The 26,781-nt window shown below is 45.1% G+C and overlaps 1 protein-coding gene across 5 annotated transcripts in view; it reads left to right on the top strand.

The window, feature by feature from the left end:
• Nucleotides 1-26,781, top strand: part of Atp9b (ATPase phospholipid transporting 9B) — a 258,083-nt gene that overhangs the window by 216,665 nt on the left and 14,637 nt on the right. For all 5 annotated transcript variants that reach the window (XR_003302966.2, XM_026412454.2, XM_026412453.2 and 2 more), the window contains exons 16-25: nt 7,839-8,000; nt 8,739-8,831; nt 15,091-15,174; nt 15,647-15,817; nt 18,701-18,799; nt 20,677-20,766; nt 23,384-23,528; nt 23,803-23,867; nt 24,822-24,977; nt 25,176-25,240. Coding sequence is in view for 4 of the 5 variants with exons in the window: in XM_026412454.2 (XP_026268239.1) it covers nt 7,839-8,000; nt 8,739-8,831; nt 15,091-15,174; nt 15,647-15,817; nt 18,701-18,799; nt 20,677-20,766; nt 23,384-23,528; nt 23,803-23,867; nt 24,822-24,977; nt 25,176-25,240 (1,130 nt within the window). In the remaining variant the exon portion in view is untranslated. The remainder of the gene's footprint in view (nt 1-7,838; nt 8,001-8,738; nt 8,832-15,090; nt 15,175-15,646; nt 15,818-18,700; nt 18,800-20,676; nt 20,767-23,383; nt 23,529-23,802; nt 23,868-24,821; nt 24,978-25,175; nt 25,241-26,781) is intronic.

Here is a 26,781-nt window from a genome sequence, read left to right as displayed (position 1 = left end):
ACTTGTAGAAATCATTTGCAAAATACATATATCTGTAAAAGACCGGTAAACAAAACACATGAATTTCAGCTCAATTTAAAAAAAAAACAAAACTGTTTAACCTTGGCAAGAGATTTGAACAACTATATCACCAAAGAGATAGGGATGTAGGCCACAAAAACACTGCATGTGGGATTTAATACAGAGAAGTATTAGGGTGCCCAGAGAGGTCTGTATGTATGGGGGTGAGCCTGCCACTGTCCCAGTCAGAAGACACTTGGCCTCTGCTCCTTGGAGAAGTGGCTGGTTCTAGGACCGTGTTACAAGTGACAAGGTGAACTTTGAGAATCTGGGAGTGCCAGAAAATAAAGAACGGCTCCAGATATGAAGCAGTTGACAAAACCCCGCCACCTTGCTGAGATTACGTCCAGTAGACACTGGAGCCAACTGAAAAGGCTCCCAGTGGCTGGAGCTGGGACAGCTTAAGTATCAAAGTAGGAAGAGCATTATTGGATTAGAACCCAAAGTATAGAATGAGTGTGAATGAGTCCTCACTGGTGTGATAAGTGACTGTAAATAAACTGAACTGAACGCATAGATCTCCTGCTGCAGAGGAATTCCTGTGCAGAAGAGGGGAGTATAGTTCCCCACTCTTTCAGTCGAAGAGAACACTGTTGAACAGGGAAAATAAAAGTCACTTTCAGTGGAGACAGCTACAGACACACCTAACCAGGTGATCTAGAGCCAACACCAGCAGCTGCGTCATCCTGGATCAGATCTGAAGAGATGTTCTTGTTAGTTGAGGAGCAGGCTGAACAAATGTTAGCTGCAGGGTGGTCTGAACCCTCAACCTCCACCCGTCTGGTGCAACAGAAACCCTTCCCCCTGAAGGCAGAAGATGACACCCTTAGCAACTACTTATGATCCAATCACTGTACGCCAACAAGTCAGCTTGCCAGACCCAAAGACCCCATTAGATTTGGGGTATAAAAACTCTCTCCTCCTGCCCCCGCCCTTGCATGCGTGTTCTCTCTCTCTTGCGCTTTGCTCGATTCTCTCTCTCTCTCTCTCTCTCTCTCTCTCTCTCTCTCTCCCCCCCCTTCTCTCCCTCTCTCTCTTTCTCTCTCCCCCTCCCCCTCTTCTCTCTCTCTTTCTCTCTCCCCCTCCCCCTCTTTCTTCTCTCTCTCTCTCCCCCTCCCCCTCTTTCTTCTCTCTCTTTCTTGCGCTTTGCCCAGTCCCTCTCTTTCTTCTCTCTTTCCCTGTTCTCTTTCTCTCTCTCTCTCTTCCTTCCCTATTAATCAGACACTGCTGCAGTAAAGATCTCTTGGTCTCTCTGAGTGTCATGGTCACTTTCCTTTCACTTCTGGGGTCTTCCTCCCCATTTTACACATAACCCAGGCTAACCCTGAGGATACATCAACAGACTCACATCGAGGGATATTTTATGGAAGAACATTCAACCAGTTCTTTAGAAATGTCACATCATCATCCAGCACAGTCCCGCAATCCCAGCAGCTCAGAGCCTCAGGTAGGAGGATTGCAAGTAATTTAGCAAGGCCCTAGATAAATTAGTGAGATTCTGCCTTAAAAAATAAAAGGGCACACACACACACACAAAAACAACTTTGACGTCATCAAAATACAAGGAAAATTTGAGAAATTTTCTAAGAAATATGGATCCTGGATGGAATGCTGGAACAGAAAGAGGAGTTGTGTGAAAACTGTTGCCAAAAGCTTGGTCCTTGTCCAATGCCAATCTAATAACAAGGACATGATTTTGAGAAAAAGGAAAAAGAAGGTTTATCGCTTTGCTAGCAAAGGAGAAACACGGGGACTCCTGTCCCAGAGGCTGTGATTCTGCCCATCAGCAGGAACAAGGGGCTTTTAAAGAGGTGACTCAAAGGCTACATTCCACATGCTCTCTGTTGGAGTTGTAATTTCACTTGTTAATTTGGGAGATTGTCATTTTTGAGAGCTTCTGGTGCTGTCCCCAAGGTCTGGATTACTTGTTCCTGTGATGGGTGTGTGCTCAAGGACAGGTGACTCTGCCTAGGATGGGGAAGAAAGGTAATCCTGCTTCCCCTGAGATTAGGGATGGGGAGAGATTAAGGAGGAGCAGGGAAAGAGGAAGAGAAAGAAATATGTCCATTTTAAAAGGGTTGTTGGACTGGGGTTGTGGCTCAGTGGTAGAGCACTTGCCTGGCATGTGTGAGACCCTAGGTTTGATCCTCAGGACCACATATAAATTTTAAAAAATAAAGTAAAAAGATCCTTGGCAACTAAAAAATATATTTTAAAATTTTTAAAAAGTAAATAGAGCAGCAAGGACTATATTCAAAACATAAATTTGACCACTGTTACAAAACTGAGGCCATCTGAACAAAATATGGTTTTTAAGTTTTTAAAAATATAACCTGCTCTTTGCTCAGATCTTACTGATAACTTGAGAACACACTGATGTGTCCACCCTGAAAAAAAACTAACAAATAAGTGTTGAGAATTTTTCTAAAGCTCTTGGTCCTTTTTTGTAATGATTTCACAGTAACGGCTGAAGCAGTTTTTCTCTTCCTGCTGTTCCATCTTGTCATTCTGTAATGTAAGACTGTAGTGTAATTGCACATGTGGCATGATTTCAGACCTCACAAGGTCATTTGGTGACATTTCCTTAGCAGGGCTAGGAGCACAGTCCAGGGTTGTGTCTTCTTTTACTTTTGTCCTCTGAAATGGGAATAATGTTAAGGTGGAGCACACAGATTTCATCACCATTCCATCGCTATTCTGGCAAGAGTGAGTGTTCCAAACTGCCCTTTCACCAAGACCTGCTTAGGACTTTCCTGGGGTGTTCTTTATCATTGATACCATTGGTTACTGGTGACCAGTCCTGCTCCCTGGCATGTTGAAGGTGTAGCCTTAGAGGAACACGCCAAGGCAAGCACATAAAGCAGGATTCATTTAAAAGGGGGTAACATGTTACCTTCTCCCCAAGAGGGAGAAGGGGCCATAGCTGGTGTCCTGGTGTACCAAGAAGCGAGGCCTTCTCTTCTGTCTTCTTTACATGTCCTAGGCTTGCTGTGTTCTCCTGCTCTCTTCCCCTTAGCTCTTCTTCCTGACTAGGCTCAGGAAAAGCTCGGTGGGATAGCCCAAAGGTGGGAAACAGGTGGGCTGAAGGGGAAATTGCTGGATGGAGCAGCCCTGGACACGTTGCTTTAGAAATGTACGTGTAGTTTATTATCAATTATTTATTTATCACAATGCTAGTGATTGAGGCCAGGGGCCTCATGTACGCTGGGCGAGGGCTGTACCACTAAGCCACATCTCCAGTCCCAAAAGTGTGTGAATTTTAATCACTTAAATTCTCAAAATAGAATCAAACTGTCTGTGCCATTGACATTTTCTTTGCTTTTGTTTCTGTATTTAACATCACTGGATGTAGTTTATTTCTCAGAGTCTTCTAAGAAAGACACCACTGATATATTCACATACATAGAATTCTAGAAGGCCTCTCACTCCTCAACTCCCCATTAACTCTATGCCAGTCCCAGCGCAGCAGACCTGCTAGAGCTGGCCTAGGATGTGGCATCTAAGCCTGCCTGACTTCCACAAGGAAGCCAGGCCTGTGTGATGCTGAAGGCGGGCATGAATTCATAGCAGCAGCTTTGAAGGTATCCCTGGTCCTCCTCTGAGGTTACTTCTTTATATGCTTAATCCAGAAGTATTTTTTTATTATTATTAGTTGTTCAAAACATTACAAAGCTCTTGACATCATATTTCATACATTTGATTCAAGCAGATTATGAACTCCCATTTTTACCCGGTATACATATTGCAGATTCACATTGGTTACACATCCACTTTTTTACATGCTGCCATTTACTTTTCTGCCCAACACCAAGCCAGTTAAATTAGGATAGTAATTAATGCATCTCTCTTGTGAAAAACTTGAATACTTTTTTTTCTGGTTGGCATTATATAGAGTTAATCCTCAAGATGATTGCTGATTAAAGACATTTGGATGGAACACTGCGCTAGGTGTAGGATTTTTCTTATAAGCTGCTAACTCAAAGGGGTGTGAAACCAAGCGTAAACTAAACAATAAACAGATGTAGTCGCCAAATATAGAATGCCTGGGTCTGACTTCAGTGGGGCACCCAGAGATGATAGGGTGTCTGTGGAAAGGTACAATTTATAGGTCACAGCATAATGGGAACCTTTCACTGTGCAAATTGAAAATTAACCTTGGGAGTATTGGGTCATTTGCAGTTTCTGAAGAAGTTGTACCGGAAAAACGTGTAGCATTTCCATCTCATTTCAGGTGTGCTCTCCTCCCTCCTGGCAGAGTCGGTTCTGTTGTCATCCTTGTGGTTTTTTTCAAAACTGTAATTTGGAATGTGTTGCTGATGTGCTCAATTACAGTACTGGATCATCACAGATGATTTTAGCCTCTTGGTACACTTGAGTCTCTTAGTAACACCCTGGAGGCTCAGAGTAGAGTTCTGATTCCAGTTCCTATCTTCTCGGCACTGGTGATGGGCCAGTGGCATTTAGCACAGCCTTAGCCCCAGGGGACACCAGTGCAGCGAGGATAGGCACATGTTGCTGCTGCTGTATGGCACACTTCCTGTACCCAAAACCTAGGGTACAGGAAGCCATCTGATATTCTCAAGGGCACACATTCCTGCAGCCCAGCCAAGTCCTGCAAGTAGGAGTTTCTAGCCCTTGCATCCCTGCCCCCGGGAGATGATGGCCTCCTGGCTACCGTGACCTGCGGGCTTTGTCACTGCCTGCATAGAGGGTAAGCCCTTCACCACCGGCTCGCAGGACTTGAGAACTTGTGGTTTTCCACAGCATTTGAGAAGCATTAAGCATGCCATCTGTTACTGCTTGTATGATTTCTCTTCTGGGAAGAGTACACAGAGATCTTACTGAGATCATCAAAATGGACAAAATTTGCTGATTTCACTTATTTTCCACAAAAGGGAGAAGTATCTGTTACATATGGAGAGCGGGGAGCTTGGAGCTGATAAGGTGAAGTTCCAGTCCTCTCAGAGCAGCCTACTGTCAGTAGGCAGCACTTCAGTGTGACTCAACTTGCCCAGAATACACCAGGAGGCTGGGTCCGGGCTTCATGTCCTGTCCTGCCTCCTTGGGCTTCACATTCCAGCCTGTTGAGTACCCTCTCCACATCCAAGAGCCACCACCTGCGTAAGGACATGGATAGTAAGCAGATCAGGTCAAGGTTATATTCTTTCCCAGAGTTTAACTCTCAGGCCAGTTACTGGGGCTACAGCCGGTGCACCCAGGTGTCCTGGCCTTACATGCAGGTTATTAAAGAGACATAATGCTCCTCTTTTAAATAAAAAAGCTGATTACTTAATTTCATTGTGTTGCTCTTAACAAAATAATAATATTCTGTGCAGCTAAATCTCCTTACTTGGCTTTCTAATATCAGCTAAGTGATGATTTTTATTGCTTTAAACATAATATTTTTCTAAACAGTTCAGGCCGAGAAAGAATTCAGACACTGCATGGCCATTGCTGTTGCAGAAAGCAGGTCCTTGAGTTGTGCTCAGCAACTCAGGTTTTGGCATGGACCAGAGAGGAGTGCAGCAGATGAGGCCTTGGAGCCACACCCCCAAGCCCTGTGGTTCCAGGAGGCAGGCGGCCCTGGTGATGCAGGCGTGGGTGGTGTGCAGTGGGTTAACGCCCTCCTTGTATCTAGGGCAGGACTAGTATTCTACTTGGGAACAGCAACTGGTACCCCAAATCATGTTCTGTTTTCTGAAGAACTCAGATGGAGAAAGGCTGTTTGATTCCCCATCCCTTGCCTTTTTTAGAGAAATGTATTTTTGACTTTGTAACTGAAATAAAAATATTAGACTGTTATAATTTCACTCTCCATCATGAATTTCTAGAATTATTCTATTCCATTTACCATAGGCTAACTCCACTATGTAAACTTTTTTTTAAAATATCAGAATATTATAAGAGGTAGTTTTATCTCTGCTCCAGCAACTACATTCAATTTATAACTAGTAATTTTAAAATGCATTCATTTTTATGTATCTTTATTATCCTACAACAATAGGATACCAACCCTATGGTAACCTTATCCAGTTTGTTCCCTTACGAGACCCTAAGCAGTGTTCAGGAAGTGAGTGTTGGCCCAGTGAAGCGGTGGATAGCCCAGGGAGAGCAGAGGAGCTTCCTCCCACTGCCGGGGACAGGCGTTTGGCACCCTAGTCTTCGGCTATGCTCCTACACTCTGCCCCAAGCCATCAGCAGTCCTGGGAAGTGCTCGATTGCTTTTGCCCACTGTCCCTCACTCTCCCTGCCCTATGCCGCACACATTCCCAGCACTGAAAGCATCCCATCTCTGGTAAATCTTACTGGAAGTATCCTGCAGTTGGGTTTGTGGCAAGTTATTAGGAAACCTGATTTTAAAAATGATTTCCTGATCTGTCCAAGAGAACATATCAAGTGGGACATGTGAGCAAGGATTGAGTACACAGCTCGGTGCTCTGAACATCCACTGACCATTCTGCTGGTGTTGGTCTCTTGTCCTCCTGAACCTGGCCACCGTACACTCAAGGCACCAAGATTATAGGGATGCAGGCATTGCCTGCTCCAGAATCCTAACCTGAGCAGTCAGCCTCGGAACCAGAGCTGCTAAGAATTTTTCCACAGCCTCACCAGATATTAAGATTCAATTGATAACATTCTGAACACAGCCAGAATTTTAAATGTCCCTGAGATGATTTACGTCTCAAAATCCAAAATGAGATCCTAACAGCATAGGTGGCAGTGAGACTTGAAAGCAGGGGTGAGCTCACCCTGCCTCTGAGAGACTTGAGCCCCGAGGGACCTGCCCAGTCACGCCCTGGGAGCTGTGACATTGCTGGCCAGTGACAAGGCTGTGCCTTCAGAGCAAAGGTGAAGGGTGCCCAACCTTGGGAAGCTGCAGAGCACAGAGCTGGTCTTGTGGGCATGCTGTGACAGTCTCCAACCCTGGCAGCATGTTCATCGCAGAGGGTGTTCCTGTTGGGTAACATTCTCTCGGCTACTGCCAAGCTTGGTGTGCCATTAACTGACCTGCTGTCCCGTGATAAGGCTCCTCAGAAAGATATTCTTTTCCAGAAAGTGCTTGATTGTCATAAAATACTTAACATACATTATTAACTTTAGAAAATATCTTCTTATGAGTTTTTAATTTTAATAAGTTATTAAAGTAACTCTAAGTAAGAATAAGTAAGAGCAGCTCCTATTGTTCAGTACCTACACACACCAAAGACTCAGCTTACATTTCTTCAGCCTTAGGACAGCTTGCAGAAGCATATTTCCACCTGGCAGAGCTGGAATTGAACTGGTGAGGTGAAGAGATTATGCGGAGCTACTGGCTAGCCTGGTCAGACTCAGAGCCCAGGCTGCCCTCTACAGGCCTGATCTGCAGGCTCCGGCTTTTCGTTCCCTTCAGGTCGGAAGATATTCCACGTAGACACTTTCATGTAGTTGGTCAGACACCAGTTTCTCTCTCATGTTGGAAAAAAATAGGGATAAACAAAATTCAGATTACTTGCTTCCTTCTAGGGTTTAAACATGACTAGTTGTAGGGAGCTCATCGACACAGAGTACAAAAGGAAGCCTTTATGGTGCATAATGGACCATGTTACACAGCAGGCCAAGGGACTTTCTGCCACGTTGCTTATTGCTCACCTGTATGTAATATGGCACAGAAATGAAAAGTTCTAGACTCTGCAGTTTCTCTGCCTTCATGTTTCTGGGGACACTTTTCATGCAAGGTACCATGTCCTCTGGGCACAGCGTCCCCAAGGCAGTCAGACCTCACACTGTGGTCTCTTCAGGTCGCACTGGTGCGGTGGACAGAAAGTGTCGGGCTCACTCTGGTCAGCAGGGACCTCACCTCCATGCAGCTGAAGACGCCTGGCGGCCAGGTCCTGACCTACTGCATCCTGCAGGTGTTCCCCTTCACCTCGGAGAGCAAGCGGATGGGCATCATCGTCAGGGTATGCTGCCGCTTGTGCTGGGCCCAGAGACACTTCAGTGTGCTTGGTGTGGACAGCTTGAGCGGTTCCTTTTTTAATCTTTTAAAGCAGATACAAAATCCTCCCTCTCCACAAAAAAGGTTAAAGTTAAGTACGTATTCGCTTTGTGCTTGTTATGGTTTTTTATAAAAAATAAAACAAAATCTAAACTAATAATTTATGAGTGAGACACCAGAGTGGCCATAATGACATAAAATACCTGGTGATGTGAAACATCAGTTCCTAACACTGCTAAGGGAGAATAAGTAAAAGATGTTACTAATTTTCAAAATCAGCTAGTTGTTTTGTGTTTAACAAAAGTAACGTAACAAAAAATTTAACTTAATAATGATTTTTAACCATAAAGTTTCTATACGTACCTGTGTTCAGCTTTTCTTAGCAAATAACAATTAAAAATATTTGGAAGTTTGTTAAACAAGAAAGCATTTGATCAGACTTTGATGCTTACAGTATAGCTCAAGTCATTTATTCATTAACAGAATTTATTTCAAAAATTTCCTCCCAGCATCTCAAGTGTGCAGTGATTTTCCCGATTCTTACTGCATTGCATGTAAAGGCGCCTGTCACTTGGAAAGCAAGCAGCTTCCCACAGGGAAGGCATTCTTAAGAGTTGTTTTTTTTTTCGGTGCATTTTCTATTAGACCAGCAGTTATTTGCAAGGAGCTAGATAGCCCAACAGTGTATTTTCACTCCATACAGGATGAGTCCACAGCAGAAATCACATTCTACATGAAGGGTGCTGACGTTGCTATGTCCTCCATCGTCCAGTACAATGACTGGCTGGAAGAGGAGGTAAGTGGGCCACGCTTGGCACTGTGCAGCCACACATGTTTGTGGAACTTAGGAAACATCAGATGACCGAAAAATTGTCTCCTCCCCACAGCTTGGGAGACACTGGTCAAGGTACAGAGATGTCAGACCAGGTCCTGGAAGGTTACCAGGGGTGTTGTCATTTCCCACCAAATTGTTCTCAGTAGTCATGGTTCTCATACTGGTTAAGCAAAAAGGATAAGGCCCTCGTTAATTATGAGGCTTTCTATACAATTAACTATTGCTTTTTTGTTTGTGAAATCATGTGGATGTGCACAAGGAGCCCCTTATAGAGAATAATGTTATGTGTAATACTGAAAGTATAGAAAACATCATCAGTCATTCACTAGAGAGTTGTGAAATAGCACTGTGTGTTTAAACAAGGTTAGGCTTTAATATGACATCTAGTTAATATGCAAGGAGATTTTAATTCGAATTTTAGTATTATGCTAGTCAGTTCACTTAAAAGTAGAAAATAATGTACAAACACCAGTAAGCCTATATTAAATTGAATGAGAGTCTACAATGTGTTAAGTTTACATTTTAATTGATAGCTGGGTTTCTGAGTAAAGCCAGACCAGTTGTAACGGCAAATACAGCACTTTTCCCTGTTTACATGTTGTTCTGCTGCTCAGAGCTCTCCTGTCAGTGCAGTGGCCACACCCAGTGTTCGCATGATATTGGCAATATGAATCAATATCTCCTTCAGGGCACTTTGATTTAATCAGGGACATGAATAAATTAAACTCCCTGAAGACCTAGTAAAATGCCATAAAAATTACTTTTGGTCATAATGATGTGCAATTAATTGTAAAATACTTGTTTAATTTATTTAGCTTTATGAGGTCAAATCAATAAATGTCTTGCAACAGACAGATAATGTCAGATTGTTTTTCACAAAGATAACTTTATTAAAAATCCTATGTACATTTATTTTCTCAGTATTGTGCTTTGTTTCATAGATAAATCTTTTGACCCTTTGTGGTGTCTTTGCTGTAAACTGTTGTAATCAGAATCCTTTCAGTGTATTAAGAAACAAAGCAAAGCAATCACTCCAGGGGCCTGGGTTTGTGCTATGCTTTTTGTTGCAAGCAGAACCTGGAGTTGGCTTCTTGGCTGCAAACTTGTGTTCTCCAGTTGTGCAAGGAAAACACTCTACATTGATCATATTACAGAAAGCACCATTCTTCAAAATTGAAATATCGGAGTATTCACACATATTAACACATAGAAAAAAAATAATCTTCTGGATGAAGGGAGGTGTGGCAATGATGGGCCTCTTCCCTCTAAACACAGACCTGAATTAGATCCTGATGTGGTATCCCAGGAGAACAAGCTCAGCCCTCCTCTGTGGTACAGCAACAGTCCCTTCCCTCGTCTACATAGCCCAACCCTGGAAGTCGCTGAACTGGACACTGGGAAGGACACAGCTCATGAGTGTCTGAGTGGGTAGTATTGGACCCCAGGCTTCTTCCCCAGCCCTGCCTGCCACTGCAGCCTACAGATTGAATAGTGGGCATCAGATCCAATAAGCTGGATGAATTAAAAAGGTATTTTCAGAAAATCTGGATATTTTAATAATTTTTATTTGCCTATAGACAAACATCTCTTCATCAGATGCTATACCTGGCTTTATTGGAGGTAGACATCCCACATATAGCTTCCTAAGAGATGGTAGGGGTGACAAGTGCCTGCCTGTGGCTTGGGGTCTGTGGTGTGCAGAGTTGGGTCTGAACTATTAATCAGTACACCCCAGGAAGTTCAGGATCCCTGCCCATACCTAGTTCTAAAGGCCCAAATCCCTAAGTCAGTCGTCTTCACTGCCTGACTGCCTATCACTGTAGGTCTGTTACTGCTGTAGAGATGCAAGATACTTCCTGAACATGTGAGTCATCACAGGGCTTGTGACAACCTTCGTGGGGGGCATGATTGCTCTCCTTTTCTCACCATTCAGCTATAGCATTCTATAGCCCACCCAACTCACTGTAATTTTTTTAATTCATTTGCTGAGTAAAAAAAAATTGATATAATCCCTTGCATCTTATCATATCATAATGGAATGAAATTAGAAATCAACAGAACCAAACCCTATAGAAACTATATAAACACATGGAGATTGAACAGCACTCTATTGGATGATGAAAAGATGATAGGAGAAATTTAAAAATTCTTAGACTTGGGGCTACAGTAATGGCTCAGTGGTAGAGCGCTTGCCTGGCATGTGTGAGGCCCTGAGTTTGATCCTCAGCACCATGTATAAATAAATAAATAAAATAAAAGATCCGTTGACAACTAAAAAATATTTTTTAAAAAAAAATTAAAAAAAAAATAAAAATTCTTAGGCTTAAATGGGAATACTGATACAACATTTCAGATCCTCTGGGACACTATAAAAGCAATTTTAAGAGAAAAGTTTATAGCTATGAAAATCAGAAAGATCCCAAATAACCTAAAAATGTGTCTCAGGGCCCTTGAAAAAGAAGAACAAACCAATTCCAAAACCAGTAGAAGAAAGGAAATAATTAAGTTCATAGCTGAAATCAATGAATTTGAGAATTTAAAATGTGTCTCAGGGCCCTTGAAAAAGAAGAACAAACCAATTCCAAAACCAGTAGAAGAAAGGAAATAATTAAGTTCATAGCTGAAATCAATGAATTTGAGAATTTAAAAAAAAAAGATACAAAGGAGTGATGAAGCAAGGAGTTGTTTCTTTGAAAAGATAAACAAGATTCATAAGCCCTTAGTCAAACTAACCAAAAGAAAAAGGGAGAAAAAAACAATTTAATAAAATTAGAGATGAAAAAGAAGAAATCACCGCAGGCATCTTAGGAATTCAGCAGAACATTAGGGACTATTTTGAAACCTTGTACTCCAATAAATTGAAAGACCTAGAAGAAATGGATGCATATCTAGACAAATGTGATCTGCCAAAACTGAATCAAGAGGACATAGAAACCCTAAACCAATAACTTGTAATGAGATAAAATCAGTAATAAAAAGAAATAGTAACCTTCCAACAAAGAAAAGCCCAGGACAGTTGGATTCTCGGCTGCATTCTACCAAACCTTTAAAGAACTAATGCCAGTACTCTCAAATTATTTCATGAAATAGAAAGGGATAGAACACTTCCATTCATTCTATGAAGCCGATATCACTCTCATACCAAAACCAGATAGAGACATTTCAAGGAAAGAAAATTACAGACCAGTATCCCAGGTGAACTTAGATAACAAAAATACTTGATAAAATATTAGCAAATTGTGTTTAACAAAATAGCAAGAAGATTGTACATCATGACCAAATTGGTTTTATTCCAGAGGTACAAGGATGTTTGAATATTTACAAGTCAATAAATGTAATTTATCACATAAATAGAATCAAGGATGGAATCACTTGGTCGTCTCAATAGATGCAACAAGACCTTTGACATAATTCAGCAACCAATCATGATGTAAAAACAAACAAAAAAACACCAAAGAAACTAGGAATAGAAGGAATATACCTCAACATCATAAAGGGTACATAAAAAAAAAACCAAAGCCAACTTTATAGAAAATGGGGAAAAACTGAAAGCATTTCCTTTAAAATCTGGAATAGTCTATTTAACGTAGTGCTAAAAATTCTAACCAGGTCAGTGTGGCAAGATGAGGAAATAATGGGGATAAAAACAGGAAAGGAAGAAGTCAAATTATCACTGTTTGCAGATTATATTTTTCTATACCTAGAAGATCCCAAAAAAACTCCACAAAAGATTGCTATAGCTAATAAAGTTGACAGTGTAGCAGATTACAAAATCAACATATGAAAATCAATAGTTAACAAATCTGCCAAAAAGTCAGTAAAATAATTGTACTCAAAGTTGCATTTAAGGGCTGGGGTTGTGGCTCAGTGGTAGAGCGCTTGCCTGGTGAGTGGGAGGCACTGGGTTCAATCCCCAGCACCACATAAAAATAAATAAACAAAGGGATTGTGTCCATCTACAACTAAAATAAGTAAATAAATAAACTAAAAAAAAAAATTGCCTTTAAAAAAAAAAGAGAAAGAAGTTCCTAGGTATAAATCTAACCCAGGAGGTAAAAAGAACTCAACAATGGATACTATAGAATTCTGAAGAGAGAAGACACAGGATGGAAAGGCCTCCCATGTTCATGGATAGGCAGAATTAATATTGTTAAGATGGCCATGCCACCAAAAAGAATATACAGGTTTAGTGCAACCCCCATCAAAAATACCAGTGACATTCTTAACAGAACGGGGGCGGGGGGGGGGTGGAGCCTAGAATTCATTCAGAAGAATGAAAGACCTTGAATAGCCAAAGCACTTTTACACTGAAAAAGCAGTGCTGGAGGCATCATAAATACTTGAATTCAAATTACACTGCAGAGAGCTATAGTAACAAAGTCTACATGGTACTGACATAAAAACAGACACACAAACCAGTAGTACAGAATAGAAACCCACACGTCTACAGTCATTTGATCCTTGACAAAGGTGCCAAAAACATACAATGGAGTGCAGCCCTCTACGTGTCCCCTGGTGAGGAGGCCCCAGACCATCCCTGCACCCAGTCCTACTTCACACAGCAGGAAATGTGCGCTCCTTAGTCACCTGGGCTCTGCTCCAGAGCCTTCTCCCTGAGGAAGTGATTCCAGATGGTCGCACTCTCTCTGTTGCAGAGCCAGCCACCTTCTGTTCCACCTGTTCATAGATGCCTGCTTGCTGTCAGTGTCCTCGTAGTGCAGGCATCTTGGGCAGGACCGTGCCTGCTCCTAGCTATGGAGCAGGAGGTCTGTTTCTCTGCCACACTCATCTGCCTCTGTGACCCTGCACCCTCCTTTCAGCTGTCAGCACCTTGTGCCCATAGGAGATTGGGTTAGGCAGTTCTGGACCATGCAGGACTGTGATCCCCCACACTGGAACTTACGTCTCACACCTCCTAGCAGCCTCTGTTCTTTCACACCACTACCACCTGCTGCAGAGGGATATTTGCTGTTTCTGCTTGGTGCACGAGGGAGAAGCTCTGCAGCTCTGCCTTGCTCTTCAGGGCCATGTTGATGTCTGGGGTATGGAACCCCATGTGTGCCATTTCAGGTTCTTTAAAGTCTGACCCCTGTCCACCTGTTCAACATGGTCAGGACTAGCCTCATGTGGATATGGCCTGGTATATGATCGCAAGTGTGTGTCACATTCCCTACAGTGGGAATGGTGTCATTGGAAACTGCAATTCAAACTTTGTGAGAAGTTGCCAACACCTTCAAACAGGTGTGCCCCACCCCTGTACCAGTTGTGTACCAAAGAGCTTGTTTCTTCACTCGAAACTGTTGGGTTTCTGCTTCTGATGGGGAAAGTAGTATTTTATTATTTTAATGAAATCTTTCACTGTGAATGGTGCTAACATCTTTTGATACACCTACAGAATGTATCTCTAGTTCTGTTTTAAATACAGATTGGGTCATGGCTCCTCCAGAGCTTCCTCTTCCCTGCCCACTGAGACCAGGAAACCAGTGTCCCCAGTGCCTAGCACAATGCCATCTCACCAGTGGACATGGGCATGGCCCATGTCCCCACCAGCCTCAGCTCTTAACTAGTACCCCACTGCCCATCAGTCTGATGGCAGTGCCCCTGTGTGAACACCTGAGCTGCAGGGCCAGGAAGGGGGACCAAGAGCCATGCCAGCAGGGCGGAAGACTACAGCACAGACCACACATGCTGTGCTTAGCCCAGCACAGCTACCTGAGACCCACTTCCACCCACGAGGCTCGGGCAGCCAACCAGTCAGCTTGCCCTACAACACAGAGCAGAAACAGCCTTCAGATCCATGCATCTTAGATCTGGCACTCCCCAGGGGCCTCCCCTGGCCCCACACTCCCCACACCACTGCTGCACTTTCCTGGTTTTACTTATTTCATGAAAGTTTGGGGGCCTTTAAGGAGGAGCGTCCTGTGGCAGAAAGGGACTCGAAGGTGTTGCACAGCCAGTGTGGAGTAGCTCAGACCCAGTGCAGCAGCCTCTCCCCTGTCCCCCGTGGGAGCAGTCCCGCTGGAGTGTGGTGGGAACCATGAGTATACCCACAGAGCACAGAGAACACATGCTGCACTGTGACCTCTTAGTCCTCACAGCACCCAGGCCGGCACATGCTGGTCCTGCATGAGATGAAGACGACCACAGTATGCATGAGAGTGGACTCCATGGTGCCTGAGGCCACCTGGGGACCACAAGTGACTGGGCTTCTCCTTTCCAGTGTGGAAACATGGCTCGGGAAGGGCTGCGAACACTTGTGGTGGCAAAGAAGGCATTGACGGAAGAGCAGTACCAGGACTTTGAGGTGAGTGGCTCATCACCTGCCCTTCATGAACTCTCCTGCCCTGCAGGCCTCTGTCTGTACTCAGGTGCATCCTGACATTGTGCATGAGCACTCAGGAAACCAGTGTCCCCAGTGCCTGGCATAAGGCAGCCTCGCCAGTGGGAGCCTCCATCCCACCTCCCCTCAGTCTGGAGTTAGGGCAGGGGCATGTGCACAGCAACAAGGTTTGTACCTTCTGTCTCCCAGTGCTCAGGGGAACAGAAGTGGTTCAGGCTTTGAAGTTACTTGCATAGGCATGACCTGGTTTAGTGTCTGTAACCAAAAATTGCAAAATGCTTCAAGATCTGTTATCTGTGCTCATTATATATCCAACTTCAGAACATTGTAAATTGCAGATTTCTGGATGAGGGATGCTCAGCCTGTATTGTGGATTTATTTAGTAAATAATTGTAGACCAGGCATGTGGACCATACACATGTCCCCTGTGTCCCAGAGCCGATACAGTCAAGCCAAGCTGAGCATCCATGACCGAGTACTGAAGGTGGCCGCAGTGGTAGAGAGCCTGGAGAGAGAGTTGGAGCTGCTGTGCCTCACCGGTGTAGAGGACCAGCTGCAGGCTGACGTGCGGCCCACGCTGGAGATGCTGCGCAACGCTGGAATCAAGGTGGTGCCTGCTGCCCTGGCTCCTGGGATTCCTCTGTTAAGCAAACTCTCTTTTCCTTTGGAGTATTGTTCTGTGGCACTCCTGGGGTGGTGGGTGGAAGAATGTGGGAAGCAAAGCTACACCTATCCCCCATCCTTCCTCAGCCTCACAGCCAGACATCCAGAAATATCTGCACTGTCCTGACTTCAGACTTTGCTTCCTTGGTTCTGTCCATCCACATAACATGTGTGCTTCTGAAGACAGTCGTGAGGACCCACAGCCCCTGCCCAATGTCTACAGTCTGTGGTTTAGCCACAGGCTCTTCAAATCAAGTTTCCTCACTTGCCATCACCCTGCTGGTCAGAATCCTGTGTCACAGGACTGAGTGTAAGCACTCTTCCTGAAATAATCGCAGTCTTGCCAAATCCAAGTTGCCCAAGCAGCTTCTGCCATAGGCAGCACATGTTGGGTGAGGAGAGGAGAAGGGCAGAACCCCAGCCTCACAGGGACGTACGTTGGTTCTTACATGCAAGCTGTGCACATGCAGAATCCAGTGTGTCCCAGAGCTTCTGGCTAGGACATCCATCATTACAGAGGATGTCCAGGAGCCTATGCTGTCTGTCTGCGTCCACGCTGTCATGGAGTCAGAAAGCACACTCCTCGCAGTCCTGCTCAGCTGCTGAGCTACTGAGCTCAGCAACAGGTTTCTTGCAGAGATGGTATGCGCATACAAAGCAAAGGCAGGAATATCTCCTCCCTCTGGCTCCTTGTTGGACATCCTGGGTTCTTCTCTGGGTCTGCTGCTGACTCAGGCCTTGGGAGGGTGCCCTGGCCAACATAACCCCCAGCTCCTCGCTACTCTACAGCTGCAGGTTGGCAGCTGACATTTCTCTCATAATTGGTTTGTAGAGTTTGAGTTGAGGTTTGTGGTGCATTTTCCTTGGGAGTCATGTGGCCAACTGCCCTTTTCCCCGGCTGCTGACCTGCCATTTTTTCCTCTGACTGTTGAGGTCCTCAATGCCCGAGGGAACTAGCACTTTCTGGTGTAAGTTTTGTTTTTTAGGAAACTGCTTTCTTACCTCACATTTTCATTGAAGTTGAGAGTTCAGTGACAGGCTGGTTGAGAACATTTATTTTAATACTGTCCAAAGGATTTGGAACCTACTTTTGAGGATGGAAAAAGTACCAACTAGCTAGAAAAACTCTAGCTAGACGGGAAAGGTGAACTGAATGGAAGGGTGGGAGGCAAAGCAGTGCCTGGCCCACCTCCCTGCCCAACCCATAGATTCTGGGAAACTTCTGTGGGAAGGCCAAGGAAATCTGGTGGCAGTGGGAAGCAGGCCCTGAGGCTGCATGGTGGGCAGAGCATTGTGCAGACAGGGAGTTCAGTTAGGGAGAGCAGTTGAGACTGGGTATTTAAAATCACCCAAGTCCAGTGACTTGGTGCAGCCAGGACACTGGCAAAGGGTGTGATCAGTTAGACACATGTTGGTTTTAAATGCCTTCAGTCTATTTCTCAGTCACGCGTGCCAGATTGTCCATGTGTTATGGTAGTGAACGTTCATGATACGAAGGTTTGGGCATTGGTACTCCATGATAACCTGTGGGAGATTTTCCATCTAAAGCACCAGACCCTTTTTCTCTGTACAACGTGTCCAGCCTGACTCCAGATCAGCCTCTGAAGGGGGAAGGCGCATCTCACACTCAGTTCCTGGTGACAGATTGCTAAGCAGCCGTGGTTCGTTCACTTGGCTCCTTATCTTTGTTCCACTAAAGTGCATGAAGACATGTAAATGAGTAGAAAGCACAAGTCTTCAGGCAAGGAGAAGAGCCACAGTTGGATCACTCTTAAACAAATAATTAATATTTCATGTTTTTTGTTTCCTGTTTCCAAAAATGTCTTTTGGTATGTTACATAAGAAATCTGAGAAATTCCAATGATGAGAATATTACAGGAAGTTTTTTGATGTTATATAAAATATATAAAATACTTTGACATATATTAAATGCCCTGATATATTTTATTTTTTATCTGCAGATATATGTACATAATATGTGTATGTATATGCAGTTTTTTAAATGGAAAAGTAGCATTGTTTGATGTGTTTTATTTGATGTAAATTACTTCTGGCTTAGCTATGGGCCCTCTGCCTATTTGGGCTTCAACAATAAGTTGAAATAAAATTCTTTATGATCTTGCTAGTGCTGTGTGCAACCTCGTCCACCCTGTTGGTTTGGTTGGAAGGCTATATAAAGTTACCTTTGGGCATCTATAGATATCCACTTTGACTCAGCCATGTGTGAATGACACAACCGAGTTGCTAGTCAACATGCCTCCACATCTCATGGCTGTCTGCACATCACTTTGCTCTTACTTGTTCTGCCTAAGCAAGTCAGGGTAGACACAGCAAAACTTGGCACCACTTTTCAGTGCATGAAGAACCTCACAGCACTTTGTAGCCATCACCATCATCCATCTCCAGGACTTTCCTCTTCTTAAAGTGTCCCCATTAAACCCCAGCTCCCCAGCCCCTAACCATACCATTCTGTTTTCTGTCTATAGATTGGATTTATCCGGGGACCTCATATAAGTGGAATCATACAGTGTTTGTCCTTTTGTACCTGGGTTATTTCCCTTGCCATAGTGTCCTCACATTCCACTGTGTTGCTCCATGAATCAGAACTTCCTCCTCGTTAAGGCTGAATGATATGTCATGGAATGGTAGACCACATCCTGGTTATGCATTCATCTGTTGGTGAACTCGGGTTGCTTCACCTTTGGGCTTTGCGGTAATGCTATGAATGGGGCGGGAGGGGTGTACGAGCAACTGTTCAGGACAGACGCTTTTAAGACGTAAAGTATCGTTGCATTGTTGAAGTTCACCAGTTTAAATTGTTTCATAGATATGGATGCTAACAGGTGATAAACTGGAGACGGCTACTTGCATTGCCAAAAGTTCACATTTGGTGTCTAGAACACAAGACATTCATATTTTTAGACCTGTAAGTATGTTTCTGAATCACTTTGAAATTTTAAATGTTTTATCTCACACTTAAAATCTGTTATTTTTGTAAAAATGTATATGCAGTTATTAATTACTAAATATCTTTTTTTTAATACTTTTTTAGTTGTAGATGAACACACAGTATCTTTATTTATTTTTATGTGGTGCTGAGGATGAACTCAGTGCCTCAAAATGGGAGGCAGGCATTTTACCACTGAGCTACAGCCCCAGCCACAATTACTAAATATGTTTTTAAAAAGAAATGCTGTCATTTTTTTCTTACTCAACCTATAAAAAACAAGATAAAATATTTTTTTAGTTACATTAAATGTAATAAAGAAGATGGCTTTTTGATAGTGACCAAGCTCTAAATTCAAAAGCATTTTTCTGTTGTATTCTTAGTATTATTTATTGCTATTTTTAAATAGACATACCTCTAATACATAAAAATAAATATTTATTTTACAATACATTTTTTATTTAGTTACTCATATTACATGTGGCTCAGAGGTAGCTCTTGTGAAACAAATTCTAAACACAAAGTAGGAATATGTTTTTAAAATATTGCCATTTTCACATTAAATGTTCTTCCTTAATTGACTCAAAGAAAATTAATAGAAGTTATCTAAATTTATGTGTTTACTGTATATATTAGTAATGACTAAATTTAATTCACACAAAAATAAAAGTTCTTCAGCCTTGATTGATGGTGAGTGAACAGACACTGTGGTCTGTAGCTGTCTGAATGCAGCTCTGACACCTACAGAAATGGCTGTTTGAGAGTCATTTACATGTAAATGTATTTTGTTTTGAAGCATAGAATCACAAATTAGGCCCTGCAGACTACTATTTGCAATTAAATTATTAATGCTTCTGATAAAACTTTCGATCAATTTTTGTTGACTTTTCAGTGTTATAGCACCACAAATTAAATTTTTCACAATAACCTACCTATTTACAGATGAGTTTGAGATTAATTTGGATCATGGGAAGCTTAATATATTTCACTCCTATAACATTTATTTTATTCCCTATAAAATCTCCACAGAAAGAATGTTGAAAATGCATACCTTGGTTTCTGACATCTTTTCACTCAAAAATTAATGATATTCCAAGATTATGAATTAATTTTACTCGGTGAGATTGCTTAATCCTTCAGACATCAAACAAAATGGGATAGATGGAAAACCAGGGCAGAGACCACAGGGGATTTTACAAGAGCCTCCCACACTTACTCCACATTGTGAAAAGAGACATCTTTAACACCAGGATCTCAGACAGTTGGGCCTCTCCCTGGCATGTGGCCAAGGACCCTGTCTCCTCCAGCCAGGGCTCCAAACAGCAACAGTGTGGTGTCCCCACAAATATTACCATATAGTCAAAAATATTTTTTTATATAAAAAATCATTTTTGTAAACGCTGTGGGCTTTCATGCAACTTTTGATAATAAATGTGACTTATTTTATTTAAAAAAAACTGGCTGCGTTCCTGGTGCTAAATACCATCTCACCTGCACCCCACTCTGCCTCTCTCCTTGCTAAATCCTCACCTCACTTAGGCACTAGAATGTGTCTCAGGTGAATTTACTCTCAGAACCAGCCTGACCTGAGCAGAAGGGAAGCCAGCTCCAGGTACCGCTCAGGTGTGTTTCTTGGGTACAGTGCTTTCTCTGCTTTTATTTGCAGCAAATCGCAAAATGGTCTGTTAACAGTCAATGGAGAGTGCAGTAGAAATTTGAAGGGACCTTGTTTAGTAATCGAGGTTCTCGACACTGTCCAAAGGACACTACCGCGATTTCTTGAAGCACATCCTATTGGTCTGTTGCTCTAATTTTGAAGACTTTTAACGTGTACTAATCTTTTCTCCTCTATGGAGGTGACCAGTCGAGGAGAGGCCCATTTGGAGCTGAATGCATTTAGAAGGAAGCACGATTGTGCACTGGTCATATCAGGGGACTCCCTGGAGGTAAGACCAGGCCCCAATACAGCGTGTGTCTATCTGTCTGTCTCATGAGGCGAGGCTGGGTCCTAATACAGCGTATGTCTTCCTGTCTCCTGAGGCAAGTTTGGACAATAATATAGTATGTATCTGTCTGTCTGTCCCTTATAGTTATCCAGGGCTTCTTGAGGGATGTGCTGTCAGGTGGCCCTGCCTCTCTGCTGTCTTATGCTTTCCTATTACCCATAGGCACATGCAACTGTACAGTCAGGGCTGAGCATGTCTCCTGGCCTGTACCCACTGTTTAAGGCTGGTGTTTTCAGCTGACCCGGATCTCTGCCCCTTGGTAACAGCTCCACCTCCTTGCAGCCTTGGTGTGGTTCCTGTCTTATCTAAGCCAGTGATCCAGGCATGTGTGGGTCACCGGAGAGCTCCCAGTCAGGGGAAGCACTCTCTAGTCCCATCTGTCCTCCTCTTGACTCCAGGGTACTAGGAGTCCACAGGTCCTGGTAAGGACTGCAGGTAGCCACACAGGTGGAGTTGGCTTGACTGGACCCAGGCCCTGGCCTTGTTTGGCTGTGGGCCATTCCTGAGGTGGTAGTGTCACTCAGCGTCTGGGTCTTGTCCTGGGCAGGGGCGGCTGCATGGATGGGCGCCTCTCTCCATACTACTTCTGCATGGGGCGCTGATGACCTCAGATTGCATGTGCTGCTTTCCCAGAACAACGTGCCCAGAGGTTGGCCCTGAGACCACAAGGCTTCTTACTGACCTCTGGCCACCAAGAGCACCGCTTCAGTTGCTCTCTTTGCTCAAATTGCAGAGGTTGCATCTGGCCCCTGAGTAGACATGCCTCCTCAGGCCAGGGAAGTGGTCCTGTGCTATCCACAGTTGCATCCTGATTTTATGTTCCTATCTCTGAGTCCAGGGGAAGACTCCACAGCCAGCTGAAGAGTTAGTGAGCCAGAGTCTGAAGTGCTTATTAGTCCAGTGGCGTCACCCTGCACCTCTCTATGCTAGCTGGAGCCATGGCCACTGTGCTTCCTCTGTTACCTGGTCACTCTGTCCCTTGGCTGTCACAGTCTGTCTCTCTACAAAGCCCTCTCTGATGGCCCCGTAGGTGCCGGGCCCTCTTCCCGGCAGGAAAGGGCACAGGGCACTTTCCTATCTCTACCATGTTGGTTGGTGTCATTTGTACTTACTGTGTGTGTTCGAGTTTTGCAGGCATGTGGTGTGAATGACCAGACTGTCTGTCCTACCATGGCCCCCCACTTCCCATCCTCCTCCAGTTCCTAACATATGCCAAAGACCCCTTGAGGCCCCATATTTTGGTATTTGTTGCCATGTCTCCAAATAACAGTGTTTGTAGAGCTATAGTTTGGCTCGTTTAAGTTTTTTATTGCATCTATCTAGTGCCTGCTATTCATTATCTCAGCTTCATTCTCTTTCCTCTCCATGTTCCCTATGCAGTTAAATGGTGATTTTGGTTGAGTTCATTGGTGGATAGGTGGCACTTATTTTCTTATATTCTGAAATTTGGGAGTTCTGAAGAGGGTTCAGATAACTGACCAAAAATACACATATTAGGTGAGAATAAAAATTATGCAAATGAGGGGCTGGGGTTGTGGCTCAGCAGTAGAGCGCTCACCTGGTACATGCAAGGCCCTAGCTGCGATTCTCAGCACCACATAAAAATAAATAAAAATAAAGGCATTGTGTACAACTAAAAGAAATAAATACTTTTTAAAATTATGCAAATGAGAACATCAAAGCAAAGGAAACGAAAACAGTCAAGTTGTGCAAGAATGAGCACCTTGCAGTCACAGGGTGCATCTGCAAATGTGGCTTTGGGCTTCTTTGTCCCCAAGAACAGAAGAGAAGATGGCAAGAGATACCAGTGGCCACAGTCCCTGTTCAGACAGGTAGCAGTGTGCTCTGGTGTGCAGCCAGTGGCTGGGGAGAAAGAAGCACTCTCTTCTCAGGGCTTTTGTTCCTGTGGTCGGAGGACCTGGAGTCTGATACCTGTCCTTCGTGCTAGGGCAGCATTTCAAAGCTCCTGAGAGAATGAGTAGGCTCAGTGCCCTCCAGGCAGTGCATCGGGACTCTGGTCTTCTTGACCAAGGGAATGCATTGGGAGCTGGTGGACTCCCCTGTTCCTTGGCAAGGGTAGTGAGCACTTGATATCAGAGGTCAGTCAGGTGTCTTCATCCCCACAGTGCTGGGAAGGAGGGGCTGGAATCATCTTAAGCAGGTTTCCCCAGAATGGCCCAAACACTGGCCCCAGTCACATCAGCCTGGAGACACTTTTTGCCTCATGGCCACCAGCTCTGGGTCTGACAACCCTCAGCGTGCTTTGCCCTTCCTGGTGGCCCTCGTTGTCCACCCTCTGTGATCTTTCCCACCATGGCCTTGATGCACTAGTCTCCCCCACCTCACCCCTCCTCTTCTTACAGGGCTGTGGGCCCATTGGCTCCCACATCCCCCAGCTCCCACAGGGCAGGCATGGTCACAGGTGAGACCAAAAAAATGCAAGTGCTTGCACATTGGAGAAAGACCACTGGTTTTCCAGCCCCCTGTTTTGCTCTGTCCCTTTGCTCAGCTGCAGAACAGTGCAGTGGCACAGTGAGAGTGGCGCTCTGTCTTGCAGGTGTGTCTGAAGTACTATGAGCACGAGCTTGTGGAGCTAGCCTGCCAGTGCCCCGCCGTGGTGTGCTGCCGCTGCTCTCCAACCCAGAAGGCCCACATTGTGACACTGCTGCGGCAGCACACTGGGAGGCGCACCTGTGCCATCGGTGAGCCACCCTGGGCTTCCACCTGGCGGGGGTAGGGGACATAGCCAGAAGGGCTGTCGGTGGGTGGGAACGCCACCTCCCTCCTCAGCAGTGAAATTTTAAGAGCAACTGGCTTCTTGACGTCGCAGGCAAAATCATGTTTCATCTCTGGAACTAGATTGATTATATCTATGTTACTGAAAATTCCTTAAACAATCCCAGCTGGTAACACAGAAAACATGATGATGGATAGGTGCTTTATTTATTTAATATCCCAATTTCTTGTGCTTCTCAGGTGACGGAGGAAATGATGTGAGCATGATTCAGGCAGCAGATTGTGGCATTGGGATTGAGGGAAAGGTACGTCTGTCTTTTTGTTTTATGTATTTTTATCACATCCTCAGCACATGTACAGCCCACACCTGCGTTTAGCATGCATTGGGTCTGCACAGAATCAGTGCCTCCTGGGTCCACATGTATTTAAGGTCCTCATTTGTCCAAGCCCTGAGCTGTGTACTTGAGTAAGAGATAGGTAGGTCAGAGTCACGCCCTTCTGTTATTTACTCCATAACTGGATGCCTGTCTGAGATGCTTGTAAACCAAAGTGGGTTGGCAAGCCCTCAGCATCCCCCAGTTCTTGTGGCCTGCTGGGACTTATCCTCTAAGATACTTGTGCATAGGGCTTGGCTGGAGTGTCCCCAGCACACCTTGGTTGGTCTCTTCAGTACCACAACTGCTCTCCTCTGTTTATCTACCACTTCCTCTTCATGGGCATCCCTGATTCCTGGCCATGTGAACCATGGTTGTGGTTTGTCTTCCTGCCAGCCTTGACCACAGCTCTTATCGTGGCTTAAGTAGGAACATACCAGAAAGACCTGGAAAGTTCACCCAACTTGAGTTGGCTGTTTCCTTGACTGCTTTGTCTGAAGTGTGTTACAGCAAATTTTGTGGAGTAGGAGTCATGACAGAGCTGAGGTGTGGGGAAGGGCCTTGAATGGTGTTGTCCATACTGTCCCTTTGCCTTACTTCTGTGCGGCTGCTAGACTGCTGAAGCCATTTCTTCTGCAGCACTTGTGAGCACCTCCTCCTGATGCCCACAGGCAGGCGCCTTTAGGCGGGCAGGCAGGTGCCCAGTACAGACCTGATACCACCCACATCACCCGATGCCCGGGATGCCCTGTGGGGAGCTTCTAGGGCCATGCAGGAGGAGCTGCAGGTTTCCATCTGTCCGGGCCAAGCTCCCAAGCTCAGCTCACAGTGTGCGTGCTCCGCAGCACAGTGTTCTGCAGAGGCGCCTGTGTGTTTCTGCTCCAGGAGGGGAAGCAGGCCTCGCTGGCAGCGGACTTTTCCATCACACAGTTCAGACACGTTGGCAGGCTGCTCATGGTGCACGGGCGGAACAGCTACAAGAGGTCCGCAGCTCTCGGCCAGTTCGTCATGCACAGGGGCCTCATTATCTCCACGATGCAGGTACTTAGGCCTTTTGTGTCCAGGGTGCCTGCAGAGGGTGACAGATAGCACTTAGAAGCAACTGTGGCAGCATCACAGCTTCATTGGATGTCGTATTTTTAATTAGATGTGTTACTCACTCTTGAGAAACCTGCATGCAAAATGATGTTCAGGTGACCAACAGCGGCTGTTTCTAACTTATGGTTTTCTGTCTTTAAGGCCGTGTTCTCTTCAGTCTTCTACTTTGCGTCTGTCCCCCTGTACCAGGGATTTCTCATGGTGGGGTAAGTGCAGTTCCTTGCTCATGGTTCCCAACTCAACAGAAAAATGCGTGTTGAATACTGAATGATATTTTGGGCAGTTCTGCGTTTGGGATAAGCACCACTGATGTGAAGGCTGAGGCTGTGCTTGGGGAACTCCAGGCAGTACCTGCACACTTGAGCCTCTTGCGACTGCTGCTTCATTTTTCACACAGATTGTGTGTTCATGGGGAGGCTGTAATTTGTGTCAGGAAGTAGGATGGAGCTGAAATCTTATAAAAGAACCCCATGGCTTATGAGAGGGGCAGAACCAAGGGGTAAGCATTTGTGGAGGCTGTCATTCCCAGAATGGAGCCAGCTGGGCCAGCTGCAGGCCTCTCAAAGCCTGTCCCTGTCCTGGCAAGAAAGTGGGTCCTCATGTGGGGACTTGACAGTCACCAGTCAGGAACACACAGAACAGAAGGCACTGGGCTGTCTGCCTCCTGAAATTTGGGTGAGACATGACCTAATCCAGAACAGGCACTAGAAGTCTGTCCCCAGCAGCAGTGAAACCTCACATCTGAAGATCCAGTGCACCAAAGCATGCTGCACACATGAGCTGGAGTAAAGCTAGGTGATCTTAGCCACCATATCTGTGAGACAGGAGTTTCCTCCAAAAGCAGTTAAACTGGGATCTCACCCCCTCACCCACTGTGGTCATGCGCAGAGATGACATCAGCACGGATGTTAGTGTGTGGCCATGCCTCCGCTGCTCTCTGTGTCTGCGGAGATCACTGCCTACCCCAGAAAGGGCTGCCTCCTATGAGCAGACCCTGGGAACTTGATGACCAGGGCTACCCACTTACATCCATCCCCATCCCACCCCATTGTCAAGAGGAGAGGGAGGGAGAGGCCTTGGCTCAGTGGCTTGCTCGTGGGAGGTATGGCCAGGCTAGCTTCCTGCACACTTGTACCAGCGCCTCTCCCTGTGCTCAGCTTCCTTCTGGGCAGCAGAGGACACCTGAGTGTCTACTCACCACAGGCTGTTATAAGAGCATCCTAAGTGCTATGTTGTCTGGTCATTCCTTGAATCCCCAGAATTCCTGGTAATGTGAGCAAGATACAGAGGAATGGCGGTCCTTGCAAGTGTTAGGTTTTTGTTCAACGTGAGGTGCTTTGATCGCATCCCAGTGAGAGCCAGTGGGAGTGCTGCCTGCCATGCCTAGGGCTCCCACCTCACCCCACTTTACCTCACCCCACCCCACCCACCCTCCAAGCCCACGTTGCATCCTACTGCTCTTCCTAGTGCATCTGCCTCTCTCCACAGAACACTGCGCCTCCTCTGTGGATCCGTGTGTTCATACTGGCCTGTCCAGGCAAGCCAGGATAATCTCCCACCTCAGGGTCCTGAGCACTGCCACCCTGAGCTGGTGCTAGAGAGGAGAATGTGGACATGTGACCACAGTATGGCATGATTCAAAGGAAGAGGGCCTCGTATCTCAGACTGGGAGTGCATACTGCCTCCCAGTCACAGGAGACTCCGTGTCCTCATCTGACAGGAAGTTATAATATGGAGCCTCGGGTGG

Source organism: Urocitellus parryii, chromosome 13 (genome assembly GCF_045843805.1).
Source record: "Urocitellus parryii isolate mUroPar1 chromosome 13, mUroPar1.hap1, whole genome shotgun sequence".
Taxonomy (NCBI): domain Eukaryota; kingdom Metazoa; phylum Chordata; class Mammalia; order Rodentia; family Sciuridae; genus Urocitellus; species Urocitellus parryii.
The sequence above is the reverse complement of the archived record's forward strand: the minus strand, read 5'-3'. Positions and strand labels throughout refer to the sequence as shown.